Source organism: Alexandromys fortis, unplaced genomic scaffold (genome assembly GCF_014885135.2).
Source record: "Alexandromys fortis isolate MF-2015 unplaced genomic scaffold, M_Fortis_MF-2015_v1.1 scaffold_109, whole genome shotgun sequence".
NCBI classification, from domain to species: Eukaryota; Metazoa; Chordata; class Mammalia; order Rodentia; family Cricetidae; genus Alexandromys; species Alexandromys fortis.
The window spans coordinates 4918417-4936446 of NW_026068005.1; the positions used below are offsets into that span (position 1 = coordinate 4918417).

The following is an 18030-nucleotide window of genomic DNA, read 5'->3' on the forward strand; positions in this document are numbered from 1 at the left end:
GGGAGAGAGAGAGAGAGAGGGAGGGAGAGAGAGAGAGAGAGATACTGCTGTATGTTTTCCCTTCTGATGCTCACATTTGATTTTTTTTTTTCTTCTCACCTACTGAGTTAAAAAGAAGGTGAGAAGAGAAGAGAGACAAACCTAAGGTGAGGACAAAAGCTTCTCCTAGGTACAACCTTGGAGTTGTGAATAGATTATAAAATGAAGGAATATTACAGCTAAGTAAGTTAGGTCTTTTAGTTTTAAGAAAGTTTAGTTGCTTTCAAATGATTTCTTAGGGCAGTTAATGTGCTATAAGTTAATATGTATTTTAATTCTCTAATAAAAATTGACTGAGCATAAAAAAATCTCCAGTCAAGAATAGATGAATCGTAAAGGGCTCAGTAAAGAATAGAACAAGCGTAAAGAATTTACTAGTAAGTACATTAATATCAGCATTATTTTGGCAGAAACTAATAAGAAATGTGGTTTATGAAATGCTGCTTTTGAGTCCTATCCAGGGATAGATAAGAGAGATAAAAAGGGTTTATAGGGCAAGAATGGAAATCTTGCCTAGACAAAACTACTCCCAAGTATTGAACAAGGCTTCTAGGACAAGAACACAAATAAATTGTAAAGCACTTGGGTTCCTCTTGCAGGTCCTTCTGAATGCCTCAAAGTTTCCTGTGTGGTAGTAGTAGTGGGTGCAGTGATGGTAGTGGTGGTAATAGTGTGTGTGTGTGTGTGTGTGTGTGTGTGTGTGTGTGTGTTGCATATGCATGAGTGTGCGAAGCCCAGAGCTAGGATGTTGCATGTCTTCCTCAATTGCTGGGTGCCTTATTTTTTGAGACGGTGGATCTCACTGAACCTAAAGCTCAGCAATTCAGCTGGGCTGGCTGGCAAGTGGACTCCAAGAATTCTCTTTCTTAGCCTTTCAAGATACCCCTAGATATATATGACTATGACCAAGTTTTCATTTAATGTGAGATTCAAACACAGATTTCCATCTTTACACCACATTTATCTGTCTTAGCCATCTCAGGCACTTTAAATTCTCTTATAAAAAGAAATTGTAATATTTCATGTTTGAGAATTTCATAGATGTATGCAATCCATTTTGATCATATATAATCCCTATTACTTGACTACAAATTCTACGGAACCCTGTTCCAACAATTCTGCTACAAAACTTTGTATCTTCATCTCTAATTTTTATTTTATTTTATTTTTGGTTTTTGAAACACAGTTTCTCTGTAGCTTTGAAACCTGTCCAGGGACTGTAGACCAGACTGGCCTCGAACTCATGTAGATCTGCCTGTCTCTGCCTCCTAAGTGCTGGGATTAAAGGCCTATGCCACCATCACCGAATTATTCTCTTCATTGTTATAACCCTCTGAGTTTAATTGGTACTTTCCATATATTCATGGGTGTGAGGCTAATCATTTGGAGTTTCAGGAACCTATCATAGCCACACTACTGAAGAAAAAACACTTGCCACCATAGCCACCAACTGCCAATAACTCCTCTATTAGTGATGAGGCTAGATGTTCCCACCCAAACCCATGCCATAGTGATGACTGACGTGGTCTTGTGCTGTCAGTCTCTCTTTTAAACACCTGTCTCTCCAATGAATAACAGATAAGGAGCATGTGGTGAGTCCATTTATGCATTATTCATGCAAAGAGGTCTTCTGAATGTCTTCTTTGTAGATTTTTTTAGCTCCTAATTATGCAAACCAAGAAACTGTATCTACTCTTTGTGGTGGGGTACACCTTTGAAAGTCAGAATCTGATCTCCCTTTTCAACACGTAAGTTCTAGGAATCATACCCATGGCATCATGGGAGGTGGCAAGCCCCTTTACCCACCCAAATACCTCCCTGACCCCCAAGAAGCTGTTTTTGTGCACTGATTCAGAGAAATATGCTTTGTTTTTCTCAAGTGCAAATATCTTTGCTAACCTTGAACTTTTTCAATTTTTACTGTATAATACCCAGAAAAATAAATAAAGAAAAGTCATCACACATGTTAGGCCAGTCTGCTGTGGAAATACAGCAAGACTGTAATAAGTTTGAGACTACTTACCTGTTCCATTTCCTAAACACCACATTCCTGCATTCCAGAGAGAAAGAAAATGAATATTGTTTCAGGAACAGAATGTCTGCAATTCCTGATGCTACCTCTTTCTCCTTCTGATGGTTGTAGTGTTAAACAAAGAATTGGCAGTAATGAACTTCCATGATTGGAAATGTTATTCTTGATATTCTTCAGATGGAACTAGTGTAGAAGGCACCAAGTCAGTGCTCTTCAGAAAATTGAAGTCTGTTCCTACAATGGGAGACTCTTGTTTGCAAACAGTTTAATCATATTCATGCAAAAAAATAATGTGACTTTTTCACAATTATAAGTTTAGCCATGCTTTTGTGGTTGATGGTTTGAAACTGTAAACAATACACCAGCCCTTTTTGCACACTAGATAACTGAACTTTCTTCTCCAATATATTAATTCTTTCCCTACTTTATTTAGTAATGGTGGTGAAATCTTATCTAGCAATTACAGAAAAAGGTGAAGGACCAGTGCAGTAAAGAAATGTGCAGCTGTATGTACACAAATGAGTGAGTTCAGTGACATGGAAGAGACAACACAGCAATTTATTTCTCAAGAGTGGAACTTGCAGTTGATTTTCATTTTTTTAAAAAAAAAATAATGTGTTTAGATATGTCTTGAAATCACTCTCTCAGCTTTGGACAGTACCAGGTCTCACAATGTAAGAAAATTAAGACTCATAAATGGAGAAATATAAATATTTGAGAAAATTAAAATATGTCATCAGAAATTCACATACAAAATCATTATAGATAATTTATCGTTCAATAATATATGGCTATTTTTATTTTTATTGATTTTTATTGAGCTCTACATTTTTCTCTCCTCCCTTCATTGCCCCCCCACAACCCTCTCCCAAGGTCCCCATCCTCCAAATTTACTCAGGAAATCTTGTCTTTTTCTAATTTCCATGTAGATTAGATCTATGTCTCTCTTAGGGTCCTCATTGTTGTCTATGTTCTCTGGAATTGTGATTTGTGGGCTTGTTTTCTTTGCTTTAATGTATGGCTATTTTAGTCATGATTCTGTGTATCTATCAATTTGAACAAAGTTCTGGGTTCTAGTAGACATTTTTCTTTTGTTTTGAGGGAGGCTACCATTTTATCCATTGTTTAATCTTCATGCAGTCACGTATCTTTCAAAAATGGATAAAATGAGATATTAAAAGGTTAAGTGCTTCTTTAAAAGGCATAGTTATGAGTTAGATAAATGACTCAGCAGTTAATAGTACTTGCTGCTCTTATAGAGTACCTTGGTTCTGTTCCTGGCACCCACGTTGGGTATAACTAACGACAGCCAGTAACTCTAGCTCTTGGGAATCTGATGTTATCTTCTTGACTCTGCAGATACCTGTATGCACATATGTACAGACACTTACACACACATAACCTCAAATTTATGCATATGATTTTTAAAGATACATCTTTTAAGTTACAGCTATTTCAGGACAGGAAGATGATATAAATAACAGTCCTATAGATCAGCTGTTATTTTATAGAGGCTCAGAAAACCTGAACACCTGCCTGACAATCACAGATACTAGCTGGGGTCCATTTGTCCCATGTACATACACATCCAGACTCAGCTATGTATGGGGAGCAGAGAGTCTCACCACATCAACACATGAACGTGTGAAGAATGTTCCAAGTGGGCACTGACTGCCAATGGCAGTATTAAAAATAAAACCTGGAACTAGGGATATAGGGGATATAGCTCATCTTTTGCACACCACGTGTGGGGAACTTTGATAATCCAGACATTATCTGGATTATCCAGATAAAATAATCCAGGCCTGGTGTTGTAAGCTTGTGATCCCAGTACTGGGGAGGCAGAAATAGGCAGATATCCAGGACTCACTGGCTAGCTAGCCTAGCCTCCTTGGAGAGCTCCAGATGATGAGAGGCTTTTGTTTCTAAGGATGTGAGCTATGTTTGTGAGGATGACACCTAGGCTTGTACCTTGCCATTTACATATATATGCACATGCACTTCATGCCACATGCGTGTCCGCACATCCGCATACTTAAAAAAAATACTAAAAGTGAAAAGGCATAACACCAGACTAAACCAATTGACCATAACCTTGTCTGGATGTGGCTTTTATGTGAGAGGAACACCCATGTACTTAAGATACCAGATTTCAAAAAAAGTTGGGGTTTAGGTCCTTGTAGTCACAAGAATTGCAGTGTCTTTTTGAGTATGTCTTTCATTTTCAAACTTACTCCTTTCTACCCTAGTTTTAAATGATCATTAGTTTTCCCATCACAAATTCAGGTTCAATTTGCTTGCATACAATAAACTTTGAGAAAGTGACACTTTAGAAGTCGAGATAAAGCCAAGTTCATACTAAATTGCTGTTTAAATTAAGCTAGATTCAAAAACTGGTGCAGCAAAACTCTGCATGGTCAGATATACTGATGAAACACTTACACCAAACAAATATATTTGGATTTTATTTAATTCAGCATGATTTGGTGCTCATAAAATACCCTATCATTAGCAACTCAGCACAAAAGAGATGCGGAGTTCTCTCTCTCTAACCTCAGGTTAATCTTCTTAATTAAAACATTATCTCGTTTAATGACAGTTTAGTTGCCAGTAAAACAAGGTTAATTATTATTGAGGCTTGCATTTCAGAATCATGGAGGAAGGGATTCTGTGGATTCGCAGTCTTTGTGGCAAATGCGACTGTTGAAAGCAAAGAAATGAGCTCTCTAATTTGCACACTCTGAATGATACGAATATTAAAAAGTGCAAATGAACTCACTAGGTTTGCTTAATTCCAAACCCCATGAAAAAGTAAAAATGTAACTGTGATTATGAAATGCTGAATAGCAAAATTTGGGAGCCAGCCTGATGCCTCACTGAGGTGCCTTTATATAAAAATGGCCTCATGTGTACAATTTTTAATTTGCATTCGGGTGGAAGCACAGGTGCGAATTTATGGTTTCAGTGGCAGATTCTCTTAAAGAAATGATCAGGCTGTGTGTGTCTTCCACCAAAGTAAAACAAACTATCGGTAAGAGTTCACACAAAGATCCAATCTAACTTAATGTCCTTATTTGTCTAGTTAGTATATTTAATTATAAACTATAAGCACAATTTTCTCTAACTGGATAAGAATTAGTATCATAAAAACCACAATCATTTTAGTGCATGGCTATATCCTCTTATGGATAGCTTAATAAGCATCTCTTTGTTAGTTAATACAGCAATGCTATGACATTTTATCCAAAGAAAGAATACATTTTTCTCACAATATCTGCTTTCAGAAATATTTTCAGAGGAATATCTGTCTCAGTTTTTAAAATCAAGTAAATTGTGCATTAGAATTTTAGTCACATAATTTATGGTGCATTATAGGAGAGCCAACGTTTGAACTCAGATTCCTCTGAATCACAGATGTAGGTAACCTAGATCTCAAAACACATTCCAGACACCAGCAGCGATCATATTCTGCTGGAGGTGGGTGTCATCTCCTCTGGACCAGTCTCATGAAAACTAACATCTGACACTAGTGAGGTATGGTCAGATATAAAGAAAACAGGTATATTTGATAGATACTAGATAGATGATAGATAGATAGATAGATAGATAGATAGATAGATAGATAGATAGATAGATGATATGACATAATAGTTGACAGAGAAATGATGGACTACATAAGATGGAGAGATGAGAGATAGATGATAAGACATATTAGAAGATAACTGATGACAGATGACAGAGAAATATGACTGAGATGAATACTTTTGTGTCAATAATAGTTTCACACAAGCTAGAGTCATCTATAGAGGGAACCTCAGTGAAGAAAATGTTGCCATATGACTAGTCTATAAGGAAGTCTATAGGACATTTTCATAATTAGTACTTAATTGGGGGAGTGCTCAGCCCTTTGTGGGTGATGCCATGTCTGGGCTGGTGGTCCTGAATTCTAAGAGAAAGCACCCTGAACAAGCCATGTAGAATAAGCCAGGAAGCATCACCCTTCTGTGGCTTCTACATTAGCTTCTGCCTTCAGTTTTTTTGCCCTGTGTGAGTCCCTGTCCTCACTGCCTTTGATGATGAACTGTTGTATATAACTTTTAGCAAAGTAAACTCTTTCCTTCCCAAGTTGCTTTTGCTCATGGAGTTTAATTACAGCAAGAGCAACTAAGACAGATCAATTCTATGTGGTGGATAGAGAATAACTAGGAGATAAATGGATGTTAGGCAACAAATGAAAGCTATTATTTGATAGACTAATAGAGTATAGATAGATTAGATAGATGATAGATAGAGAGATAGATGACAGATAAATAGAACACAAATATAAAAGATATGATAGAGATACAGATAGAAGAATATATGATAGATATGTTAGATGATAGATAGTTAACAAATAACTAATAAATGTGTGATAGAGATAAAAGATTAATAGGTGGGTAATAAATAAGTAGATGGTAATAGGTGAGTAATGTTAAATGATAAATGATACATATATGACACAGATGTATATTACTGTAGATAACATTCATATATATTGAGCGTAGATTAAAAATACATGGAACAGTTTTTTAATCAGAAAACTTTACTAATGACTTGGCACTGCAGTTAAAACACGGATACATAGTTCTACATCGAGACTCTGATTTTAGGTCTGTGAGCTGGAAACCAGGACTCTGAGTATCTAAGGCCCCAGGTGATGCAGACTGGTGCTACAATCCCAGCTGGCCAAATTACATCATAAAACAAGGATTAAATTTTAACCTACTAGATCTAGCGAGAGAAATAACAAAACAAAAACATAAATTATGATCCCAAAAGTGGCTTCTAGTAGTCATGACATTCCTTTAGCAAAAAGAAATTTTTTGACCACTTTCATTAGCTACAATGTTCTGGCCAGTGTGTGACACTCTTCCAGAGATGTGTCAGTCTCTAGTGATAACCAAATAAAACAGTTGATAAGGGGCCTGTTCACTCTGAGTAGAATACAACATGTTGTCTCAAGCTTCAGCTTGTTTCAGCATTTGTCTGAGTCAATACTTTGAGTATGAATCTCTCTTTGCAAGCCTTAAATAAGCTTGATCACATGCCTTCAATTTTTAACTCAAGTGTTTTTAATTTCCTTTCATCTTCTCTGTATGAAACAAGTAGTCTTTTCAAGACCCCCATACCACAAGGATAATTGCATATTGTTTAGGAACATGTTGTGATACATCACCTGATTTATTCACGTGGTCACACTTTCTTTAGTTTTCTTTTACCATTTCCATGCATGTGTGCTGAGAGCACATGTATAGTTCTACATGTTTGTGGATCCTTGTGTATTTATGTAGAGGCTGGCGTCAGGAATCATTCTAAATTGTTCCTTCACTTATTCATTGAGATAGGGTCTGCCAGTGAAACCAAGTGCTCACTGATATGGCTTTTCTTATTAGGCAGCTTCCTCTGGGGATCTCTCTCTCTCTCTCTCTCTCTCTCTCTCTCTCTCTCTCTCTCTCTCTCTCTCTCTCTCTCTCTCTTTCTCTCTCTTTTTTTTCGAGACAGGGTTTCTCTGTGGCTTTGGAGCCTGTCCTGGAACTAGCTCTGTAGACCAGGCTGGTCTCAAACTCACAAACATCTGCCTGCCTCTGCCTCCTGAGTGCTGGGATTAAAGGCGTGCACCACCATCGCCCGGCTTCTGGGGATCTCTTTTCCACATGCTGTGACTGGAATTTCGTTGCTTTAATGTGCCAGTCTTTCTTTTGAGCATTACTGATCACTAAGTAGATGACTCATATATTTAAATGACCCTTGGAGGTGCAGAAATTGCCCTTTCTGAGTCTGTGCTAGGAAGAGACAAACAACAAATTTATCTGGTATTTATTTGGGTGTTGGGCAGTGGAGCCCCAGTATTCATAATTTCATGGCACATAATCCAAGTACTGAGCGATCTCCTCAGGCCCAGCATGAGGGTCTTCTTTCATTCCCCTATGCAAACTGTTGAGGTGTATTTGGGAGTGTTTGCCTTCATTTCTCTTTCTTACTCACAGAGTACTTGGCTACAGTTTGTTTGTCATTGCCTGGGAGATAACAGAAGTCACAACTAGCATGTGTGTTTAAGTATCAGCTCTGTCAGTATTAGGGATTTTCCTTTAGCATCTCTATTTCTATCTAGAGAATGAGTAGAACCATCTTTGTACTGAAGTAAGAACATTTAGTGACAAATCAGGTTATCAGCCTTTAGAACACATTGCAAACTAGAAGCATACCAACTACTGCACAGTGGTAGTAATTGTTCCTTCAATGGAATTTTGATTAGCTAAAGCCAAGTTATATATGCATTTTAACTCTTCTGCCACAGACTCAGAGAAGGCTCTTTCTGCACCTCTTAGGGTCATTTAAATATGAGTCACCCATTTAGTACAGCTTTAAAAAAAAAAGGGCTGGGCACATTAATGCACTGGAATACTTTAGGATCTTTTGAATTTTAAATGTGGTATCTGATGCATGTGGGTAAGATTTTTAATATTTCTGCATTTATTCTTAATTACATTTTGTTTATTTGTGTGTGTGTGTGTGTGTGTGTGTGTGTGTGTGTGTTGGTACACATGTGTCATGGCACTCTGGAGGTCAGAGGATAACTTGTAGCAACTTGTTCTGTAGAGGTTTTCTATAATCCTTGTGGGTGGGATTTTCCTTACCTTCCCCTTTCCTGTCCCCTTACCTTTTCTTTCCTGTTCCATTTCTTTTCCTCTATCTTGCCATTTCCTATTTCCTTTCCTTCCATTCTTTACTTCTGGCTTCTCTCCTAGCTCCTTATTGCCCCTTCCCCACCCCCTTCCTTGCCCCTAGAAAGCTCTACAGTGCAGTTCCATGATGTGAACAGTCACTTGTTCTACTGCCTATTTTGCATGCACAGTTCTTCTGCAGCTCTGAGAAAGGAGCAAAACAGCCCCTCTCCTAATGAATAAAGCTACCCTGATTTCCTCTAACCTTTAATTGTCTGGTGAAAATGCTCCAGAAGTAGCAATCTGCAAAAAACAATTGAAAGTAATCAAGTAGTTGAATTTAAAAATCATTTCTATTTCAGAGAAATTGGACTTTTTATCCCCAGTAAAACACACATATACAACCCCCTACAAGTAAACTAGTCAAAAATTCCATTTTTAATTTTAATATAGTCTAGTGCTTATATATTACGTATTACAACTTTTATTTTCTCAAAGGCAGGTCAAGTGAACCCAACAGTGAAATTATATGTTGTAAACCTGTATGGACCAACTCATACTTTGGAGCTGATGCCGCCCGACATTTTTAAATCAAGGTAGGCAATTTCGATTCCACTCTTAAGCAGAAATAGATATTTTCCATCCAATTATCATTTTGTTGCAATTTAGGAAATGATGTGATCAGTGCCACAATTCCACTTGAAAATGAAGCAGAGGTTGCCTCCATCAGTTGGGAATGAAGTCATTCTCGTTGTCTGGCTGTTCCTAAGAAGTACTTAGTTTCAAGGTGACTAGAGATAACACGGAATGATGAAAGATGCTAATGAGTGGGTCTTTGGCTGGTGATGTGAAGGACAGAAGACAGGTTAATTTTCCACTGAATTTTCTTCTGGAGAATAGTTGGTCCATCCTTTTGTTTTGTTTTTGTTTGTTTGCTTGTTTGTTTGTTTTTAGTTTGTTTTAGTTTTTCAAGACGGGGTTTCTCTGTAGCTTGTGTCTTGGAACTCCCTCTGTAGACCAGGCTGTCCTCAAACTCATAGAGATCCACCTGCCTCTGCCTCCTGAGCATTGGGATTAAAGGTGTGTGCCTCTACCATTAAGAAATACTGGGATCAGGGACTGGGACTGCAACTCAGTTGAAAGAGTGATTGCCTGGAATGGGCAAAGCCTTGGGTTGAATAAATCCTCAGCACTGTATTAACTAGATACAGTGGCAAACATCTGTAATCCCAGCCCTAGAAAAAGGGGAGTTGGGATAGTGAGAAGCTTAAGATCATAAGATCATCCTTAGCTATTTAGGGACCTCCAGGCCAGCCTGGCCTAATTGAGGCCTGTTTTGTTTTGTTTACTTTTGTTTTTTACAAAACAACAAAAACCTAAAAGACTAAATTCTCTCTATAATGCGTGTAGTTTACCTTACTTTTTCCCACAACTTGCCGATAGTTTATTTGGTGTTCTTCTGTAAGTAGAATCTTTGAATGAAATATGATTTGTTTTAAGATCAGAAGTCTTTATGATGTTCGAACAGGACCTGGGGAGGTGGCTTAGTAGGTAAATCTCATGAAGAGTTTAGATCCCCAGAACACACATAGAGATATGAGGAATATTGTATATCTGTAGTCCCAGGGCATCTGTGGTGAGATGGGAGCCAGAAACAATAGAATAATCAGAAGCTCATGGGGGCCAACAAGTGTGAAGGCTCCAGTGCTGAGCAATCAGAAACCGTGCTTCAAATATGTCAGAAGGAAATGAATCATATCTGTGGTTGTTCTCTGAACACCCCCCCCCGACACATACACTGTGTCATGCACAAACCTGAATGAACACTGTAAATAGGTATACATATGTCCAATGCATATATTTCTTTAATGCTGGAAATATCTTCTGCATCAACCAGATAATCATTTATACACTAAAGTCCTAAATGTCTCAAACTTCTAAAGAGCTGCATTCGATGTTATTGTCAACTTACCAAGATCCTAAATATGAACTGAGTAGCTAATCTTGAAGTGTGGTCTCACTGTTCATAGAAAATATATGTCTCTCTCCTGTCCTTTTCTGTCTATCAATCACCCCCTTTTTGTAGGTATGTGTTGTTTATAGCAAAGTTGCATATATATGTGTATAACATAGTCCACATTGTGTGTGTGTGTGTGTGTGTGTGTGTGTGTGTGTGAGAGAGAGAGAGAGAGAGAGAGAAAGGGGGGGCTAAGCTTCATGCTTATTTTGATGACTTCTATAATTAACCCAATGTTGCTGATTATAGAAAAAATATTTAAATATCTACAAATTTAGGGAAATTTAATCAGAGGTGGCCATATTTACAGATAACACACTGTGATATGTATGGAAGTTATTTAAAATGGTAATAGATTCTACATAGTGCTCCTGATTAAAGACCTTCTTTAATTGTCTAATATGAGCTTAATTTTTTTAATGAATGGATTAGATAAAAGCCAGAAAGAATGAATGTGTGTGATAGAATCTCAGCATCAGCTGGGAATACACGTCCAATGAGATAAGACCCTTCCATTGTGTTCCAGAGTATTTTATCCACATTCAATGAAAAAGCTTAAAGTGGTTCAAAATGATAAGTAGGGTGTAGCAGGGTTGAATGAACCGAACAGAAAGCTCTGTTTCTGAAGTTGGTCCACCAGACATGAGTAAACTAGTCACAAGTAAAGAAGCATGGACACCTGTTCAAGACAAAGCCGGCCCTGATCCTAGCACAGACTGTATCAGGCTTTCTTTAGGCCACCAACCAGCCCCCAATCATGACATGGAGCCTTAATAGTTTTAAATGCCTGACTCTAGCTTAGCTCTTATTTTAATCTCCTGTTTTATCTATATTTATGTCTTGGAGCTTTTTACCTTTCTTTTCCTCTGTATATCTTACTTTCTAGCTGTCTTCATACCTGACTGGTGGCTGCCTGACTTCTGGCCCCACAAATGTTGCTCTCTTTCTTCCTGGTTATCTTCTCTCTTCTTTTTCCTTTCTCTCGAGTCTAGATTTCTCTTCTTATTTATTCTCTGCCTGCTAGCTCTGCCTATCCCTCTCCTACCTAGCTATTGGTTGTTCAGCTTTTAATTAAAACAATCAGGTGCCTTAGGCAGGCAAGGTGAAACAAATGCAACACACATTAACATAATTGAACAAATATAGCACAGACAACTGTAGCATGTCCTTACATTGATAAACAAATGCAGCATAAACAAATGTAACACAATTTTGCCTATTTAAAATAGTAATCCACAACAACAGACAAAGAAGGGGCATCATGAAGACTTAACTCGGGAACTATTGGCAGGCAATAGTCACCAAGGAAAGAGGAGTCACCTTTTCTGGGGAATGAAGCTTCTGAGAGGATTGCAGTCTCATATAGATACTCCTTCACATGAAGGCAGCATTAAGAGAGTTCACAGAGATTTTTAAAATGCACATGAAGTTGAAAAGGAAATATAATGTCGGGAGGGGGCAGGTGAGCAACTGGAGGGGAGGGAAGAGAGGATTGATTTGATCAAAATGCATTATATAATTGTATAAATTTTTCAAACAATAAAAGGTAAAGGAATTATAGAAATCATATTCTATATATATTTCTTTTATATATATATTAAATTTGTATTACCTTATCCTTTTCTTCTTCAATTGTTTTATAATCAAAATAAACAGATAAAACAGTAAAGGAGCTGGTAATACGGCTTTCTTAGTTGAATGCCTTCCTGACATTCATGAAGACTTTTATTCGTGACAAACACCACAAAAAGTGAGTGTGGAAGTGCATGCCTATAGCTCCAGCCTTGGGAGGTGGAAGCAGGGAAGGCAATCTCAGAAGTTCAAAGTCATCCTTGGTGTTCTAACAAGTCTGAGTCAGTCTGTGATATGTGAGAGCTTGTCTCAAAACAAAACAAACAAAAATGACAATGAAGATGAAGAATGGGAAGAGGAAGATGTTTGAGTAGAGGTAAGGGAACTTAGAAAGGGGTCACTGAGAGGTGGAAAGAAAGTTTAGGGAAATAGTGTGTAAAGTGAAAGAGAGGTCCCAGTTAGAAACATCAAAGAACCTGGACCAGGGAAAAGCATGTAGGGGCAGAGAACTGATGCTAAGTGTGTCTGAAGAATGCCATAAGGAAACTTCTCAGTGCACTGAGTGCTACCCAGTAGCCATCAACTCTTGATATTATGGTTGCCTACACAAAACCATACCTGTCAGCATTGCAGCATGAATCGGGGAAGGACACACAAGCCTCGGTCTGTAGTTGAAGAGCTCTGGGCGGTCTATGTTTTTTGAAGAAGGAAAGTTTTTTTTTTTTTCAGGAGAAAATGCAAAGATAGCTTGCCCATAGCTAAGTGGTCAACACTATACCCATATGTATAAAGGTAACATCAGCTGGATTCAGTGGTGTGTGTGTGTGTGTATTTATATGCATATAAAGAGAGAGGTAGAAAACAGAATTGAGAGTAGTATGTGGGAGTGTATAGCAGAGTGGGAGTTGGGATGCGAGGGGCAGATCTGATGAAAATTTATTGCACTGATTTATTAAATTCTAGAAAACAATTGAAAATAAATTATTTTTAAAAACATGTTTGATAACTTGGGGATGGTCAGGTTTTTTTCTCTAGTCTCTACCTCCATTCCCTCTCTTCATTTTATTTATTAACTTTCACTTATTCATGTCATGTCAGCAGATGAACATAGACCATGCATACAGGATGTCTTCCACATCAATTATTGTGTAAACAATCTACAATTTATTCTGTATTTAAAGTACAGTTATACTGATTCTGGATAGAATGCAACTCAAAAGGATCTAATGAAATGGCACAATTCCCTTCCAGTATCCAAGAATCAGACCCAATGGGAGGTGACATGGTTCATCTCATCTGGAGAAGTAGTGGTGTTTTCCGGATGCTCGCACTATTGAAGTGTTACAAACACTGAATGCTAGAAAACTTAGGTAGGAAGTTCAAAGTATTGCTTTAGAGCTAGTAAAAATATTATTTATGGATGAGCCCTGAAGACACCAGATGGCTATCATGTTTATTGGAGAAAAAAGTACATTGTCTTTTTTAAATTTTGTTCTTTTTTTAAAAATATTTATTTATTTGTTTGTTTATTATGTATACAATATTCTGTCTGTATGTCTGCAGGCCAGAAGAGGGCACCAGACCTCATTACAGATGGTTGTGAGCCACCATGTGGTTGCCGGGAATTGAACTCAGGACCTTTGGAAGAGACCAATGGAATGGCTCTTAACCATTGAGCCATCTCTCCAGCCCCCTAAATTTTGTTCTTTGAACACACGTGTGGAGATGTATGCAAAGGTCTGGGGACAGCTTGTTGGAGCTGGTTCTATCTTCTACCACGTGAGCCTTAGGAATTGAACTTTAGTTGCCAGAGTTGTTAGCAAGTACCTCCACACACTGAGCTGGGTTGTTGGCCCTGCATCATCTGCTTGGGTCTCCTCACTTAGTGTCTTTTAGCATGAATTTACTTATAAAAGATTTTCTATTATTACTGACATGACTCTGGGACTGCTTCTGTCACCTGGGCTTGATGACACTGTGCTGTCTCTTCCTTGACATATGTCTACTTTGAATTCCTTAGTCTTCCAAGAAGTAACAGGGTGTTTTGGAAAGTCTAACTCATTCATGTTTCCATTTCCATGAAATGACTGAAAGGGCCTTTCATTTGAGTGAAACATTGAGTCTCAGGAGGACATTATTCTGAGACTGTAGAGAGGGCCACTATAGTGCACTTAGGGTATAATTCCTGGGTACCCTCAAAGAGAATGGCATATATAGGTTAACAGATATCGGGAAGACCCAACGGTGGTTACACAGTAAACCAATGGTAACACAAGTCAGAAGCTAGGGAGATAGCTCAGTCAAGAATGTGTTTGTACTGAATTTGATTTCCAGAACTCAGAATGATTTAAAAGATACAAGCAAGGTGGTCCATATTTCAAATATTAGCACTGGTATTGCTGAAAAATGCAGATCTCTGGGGCTTGCTGGATAATCTTATTGAATTGGTGATCCATGGCAAAAAAGAAAAAGGAAAAAAAAAACTTATAGAGTTACTAAGGAGGACAATGGGGATTGGGTTCTGTCCACCATCATATTTATACATATTTTTACACATCCACATACTTATATGCATAAAGGAAGGAAGGGAGGGAGGGAGGGACGGAGGGTGGGAAAGAAGGAGGGGAAGGAAGGAAGGGAGGGAAGAACAAGCAGATAGGCAGGCAGACAAACAGTCTAACAGACAGATAGCACAGGTCTGATTTCCAATACACCCATCTTGAAAGGATTCTGGGACTCCTCTTCACAGACAGTGTGGACAGTTGCATCTCCTAAGCCAGGACATGCTGTGATAGAAAGCCACCATGACTAGAGTGGTGTCCCTTTGACCCTCTTGTCTTTGCTCTGTGACTCAGTCTATGATTAAGAACTAACAGAGTGTGTGATAGGAATCCAAGTGAGATGTGAACCAGGGACTTTGAGGTCAATAAAGTGCAGAATCATAGGAAGAGATTCAGCTAGTCTAACCATGTTTCCTTGATGTCTAAGTGTCAATCTCTGCTCTAATTTGTATGTTATGTACATGTAACAACCTAGTGGAAATTTCCAGTGCTTGGGAAATGTTTCTTTTAAAACTATGCAAATTTGTTTTCAGAAATGTTGTCATTTTTCAGATTTTAGATGCCAAGAAAAAAGTGATGCTTATATATAAATAAGATGCATATTAAGGTACATTATGTTAGATTAAATTTTGTATGAATGGCTAACATGGATAAATAACCAAATCATTTTTTTAAAAAATAGAAATGTTTGATTACAAAATACTGATATTTATCTTTAAATTTTTACATCTAATACATCTACTATAAAATTTTATTTGCCAACAATGTGCTGTTAGGATTTAAATTGTTCTTCAAATATTAAATTTTTTTGGAAGTCACTATAGACCAGTTTATGTAATAGTAAAGTGTATCTTCTGTGAAGGGATTGCAAAGATTTTTCTAAGGGCACTTCAGATAAATATTTAAATTCTGGTGTTTTATTATTCACTTTAGAAGGTGTTCATGCTATTTTCACATCTCAATTGGCTCCCCATTGTCTAGGTCAGGAAATTGAAACAAAATCAGTTCGCCAGTGTAGGGTTCCCCCTCAAAGCCCTGGACACTTTGATTTGTATAGTCATTGATAATTAATTCCAATGTTCATGTTAATTTTAGTGTAATTTGTGGCAAGATTTGTAAGTCTTTACAATAGTCATATTAATTTTGGTACAACTGAAGCCATTTGTAGCTGTCATTCAAAATTATCTATTATGACAATTCAGCCTTTCTTTTCTCTGTTTGTGTATGGGACACATAATTCCTTTTTCTCATAGCTTAATCTTATAAAATCTATAAAAAGTTGATGTTTACATTTTCTGTGTATTCCAGTGTTTGTATTTGAGAGTGTGCATGATTTGAACTCCCTTCCTGTGTTTGTGTGATAAGAATTATCACACACACACACCTGAGTCACCTCTCTAGACCCTTTACCCTTTATGTATTATGTATTTGTCATAATGCCAAATATTGCATATTCAAAATAAATTTCTTGAAAAAAGTATTGAAAGTGAAGCATAACACTCTTCCTTTTAGGACACCCAGCCCAGTGACTTGGTCAAAGTGTCTTTGCAAATCAACTGTGCATGTGATTCAAGGTTGCCCTGTTAATTGCTTAGGGCCCATGGTCTTGTGGTATCTCAGAGCTGCCTGGCAATTTGTAAGTAGGGCTCAGCTGATTGTGAAAGGTTTCAGATGTTTTGAATAGGCTCAGTAAACAATGTCTGACATCACTCCATGGCCAGTTGTACTTGTCCTTCTGCTGATATCTTCATTTTAACAGGATAACAGATATTTTTAGAGGGAACTCTAGCCGTTAAGAAACACATGAAAAAATGTGAGATTCATGTAGCTAGATCTCCTGCCTAGGGTTGTCCAATAACAAAATATCTGTTCTTTCATGATTTTACATATATAAATGATACTTTTCACTAACTCACACAAATATCAGTCTATTTTACTACTCTAAAGATTTAATTTTATTTATTTGTGTGTGGGAGTGGGTGTGTGTATGTCATGTGAGTGCAGTGCCCTCAGGGGCCAGAAGAGGGCATTGGATCCCAGAGTTGGAGTTACAGGAGGTTAGAAGCTGTCACATGAGGGAGCTGGGTGTTGAAATTCTCTTCAGAATAATGCTGCAAGTGCTCTTAATTTTTGAAGTGACTCTGCATTCTTTAAACACAAGTTTTAACACAACAAACACAGATGGCACTTTTCAGCTGTTTCTAATGCGACTCCACTGTTATGGAATTGGGAACGTATCTAGAAAGGTTGCTGCTTTTTCCTCTTTATCACAAATCAAACCATGATGACTGGTTTTTGAAGGTGTGGGAGCTCAGAGTTTTGCAATACATTATGTTAATTTCTAAGCATAAAATCAAAATATGTTGTAAATAAAATTTATATTACATATTTATAACAATTTCCATCTCTTTGAGGAAATTATACACACAGTAATTATCATTCTTTATATGGTAAAAAATTAATATCCAGTCAGATGCTTCCATTTGATTTCCCTTTTTTATTTTTAACTGTTTGAGACAAGATGAGGAACAATATTATAAAAATGACTGAAAGATTGAAACCATTTTGTAATCTACCTGATAAAATACCTGATAAAAACAATCAAAGAAAGGAAGGGTTTATTGGGGCTCACATTTTGAGAGCACAGTCCATCATGGCAGATGTGGCAGCAGGAGCATGAAGATGCTGGCCACAAGGCATCCACAGTCAGGAAGTAGAAAAAGATGGATGGCTGTGCTCACCTCACTTTGTCCTTTCATTCAGTCTGCACCTCATGCAGTGGTGCTACCCACCTTCCAACTGGGTCATTCCTCCTCAATTAAACCTCTTTAGAATGACATGTCAGAGATAAGTCTTCTAGCTCATTGTAAAGTATAGTCAAGTTGACAAGAAGATTAAACATCATATATACCATATACATAATATTATATACATATTGCCCCTGTAGCTAAAGACTTCATATATAAGATAAAACATAAAGGTTGTGCAAAAGACATAACCATGAAGTCAAGACTAAGTTTTCCATTTTTATTGGTTATCTGCTCTTCTTCTAACAAAAAGTATAGCATAGTGTTAAAATTATATACTTGCTTTTTAGATACTAAT

General features: G+C 37.4%; 1 protein-coding gene across 1 annotated transcript in view; it reads left to right on the forward strand.

Annotated features, from left to right (window-relative positions):
- Positions 1-18030, forward strand: part of Dpp10 (dipeptidyl peptidase like 10) — a 714980-nt gene that overhangs the window by 610987 nt on the left and 85963 nt on the right. The window contains exon 10 of the mRNA XM_050161474.1: positions 9274-9371. Within this exon, the coding sequence (XP_050017431.1) occupies positions 9274-9371 (98 nt within the window). The remainder of the gene's footprint in view (positions 1-9273; positions 9372-18030) is intronic.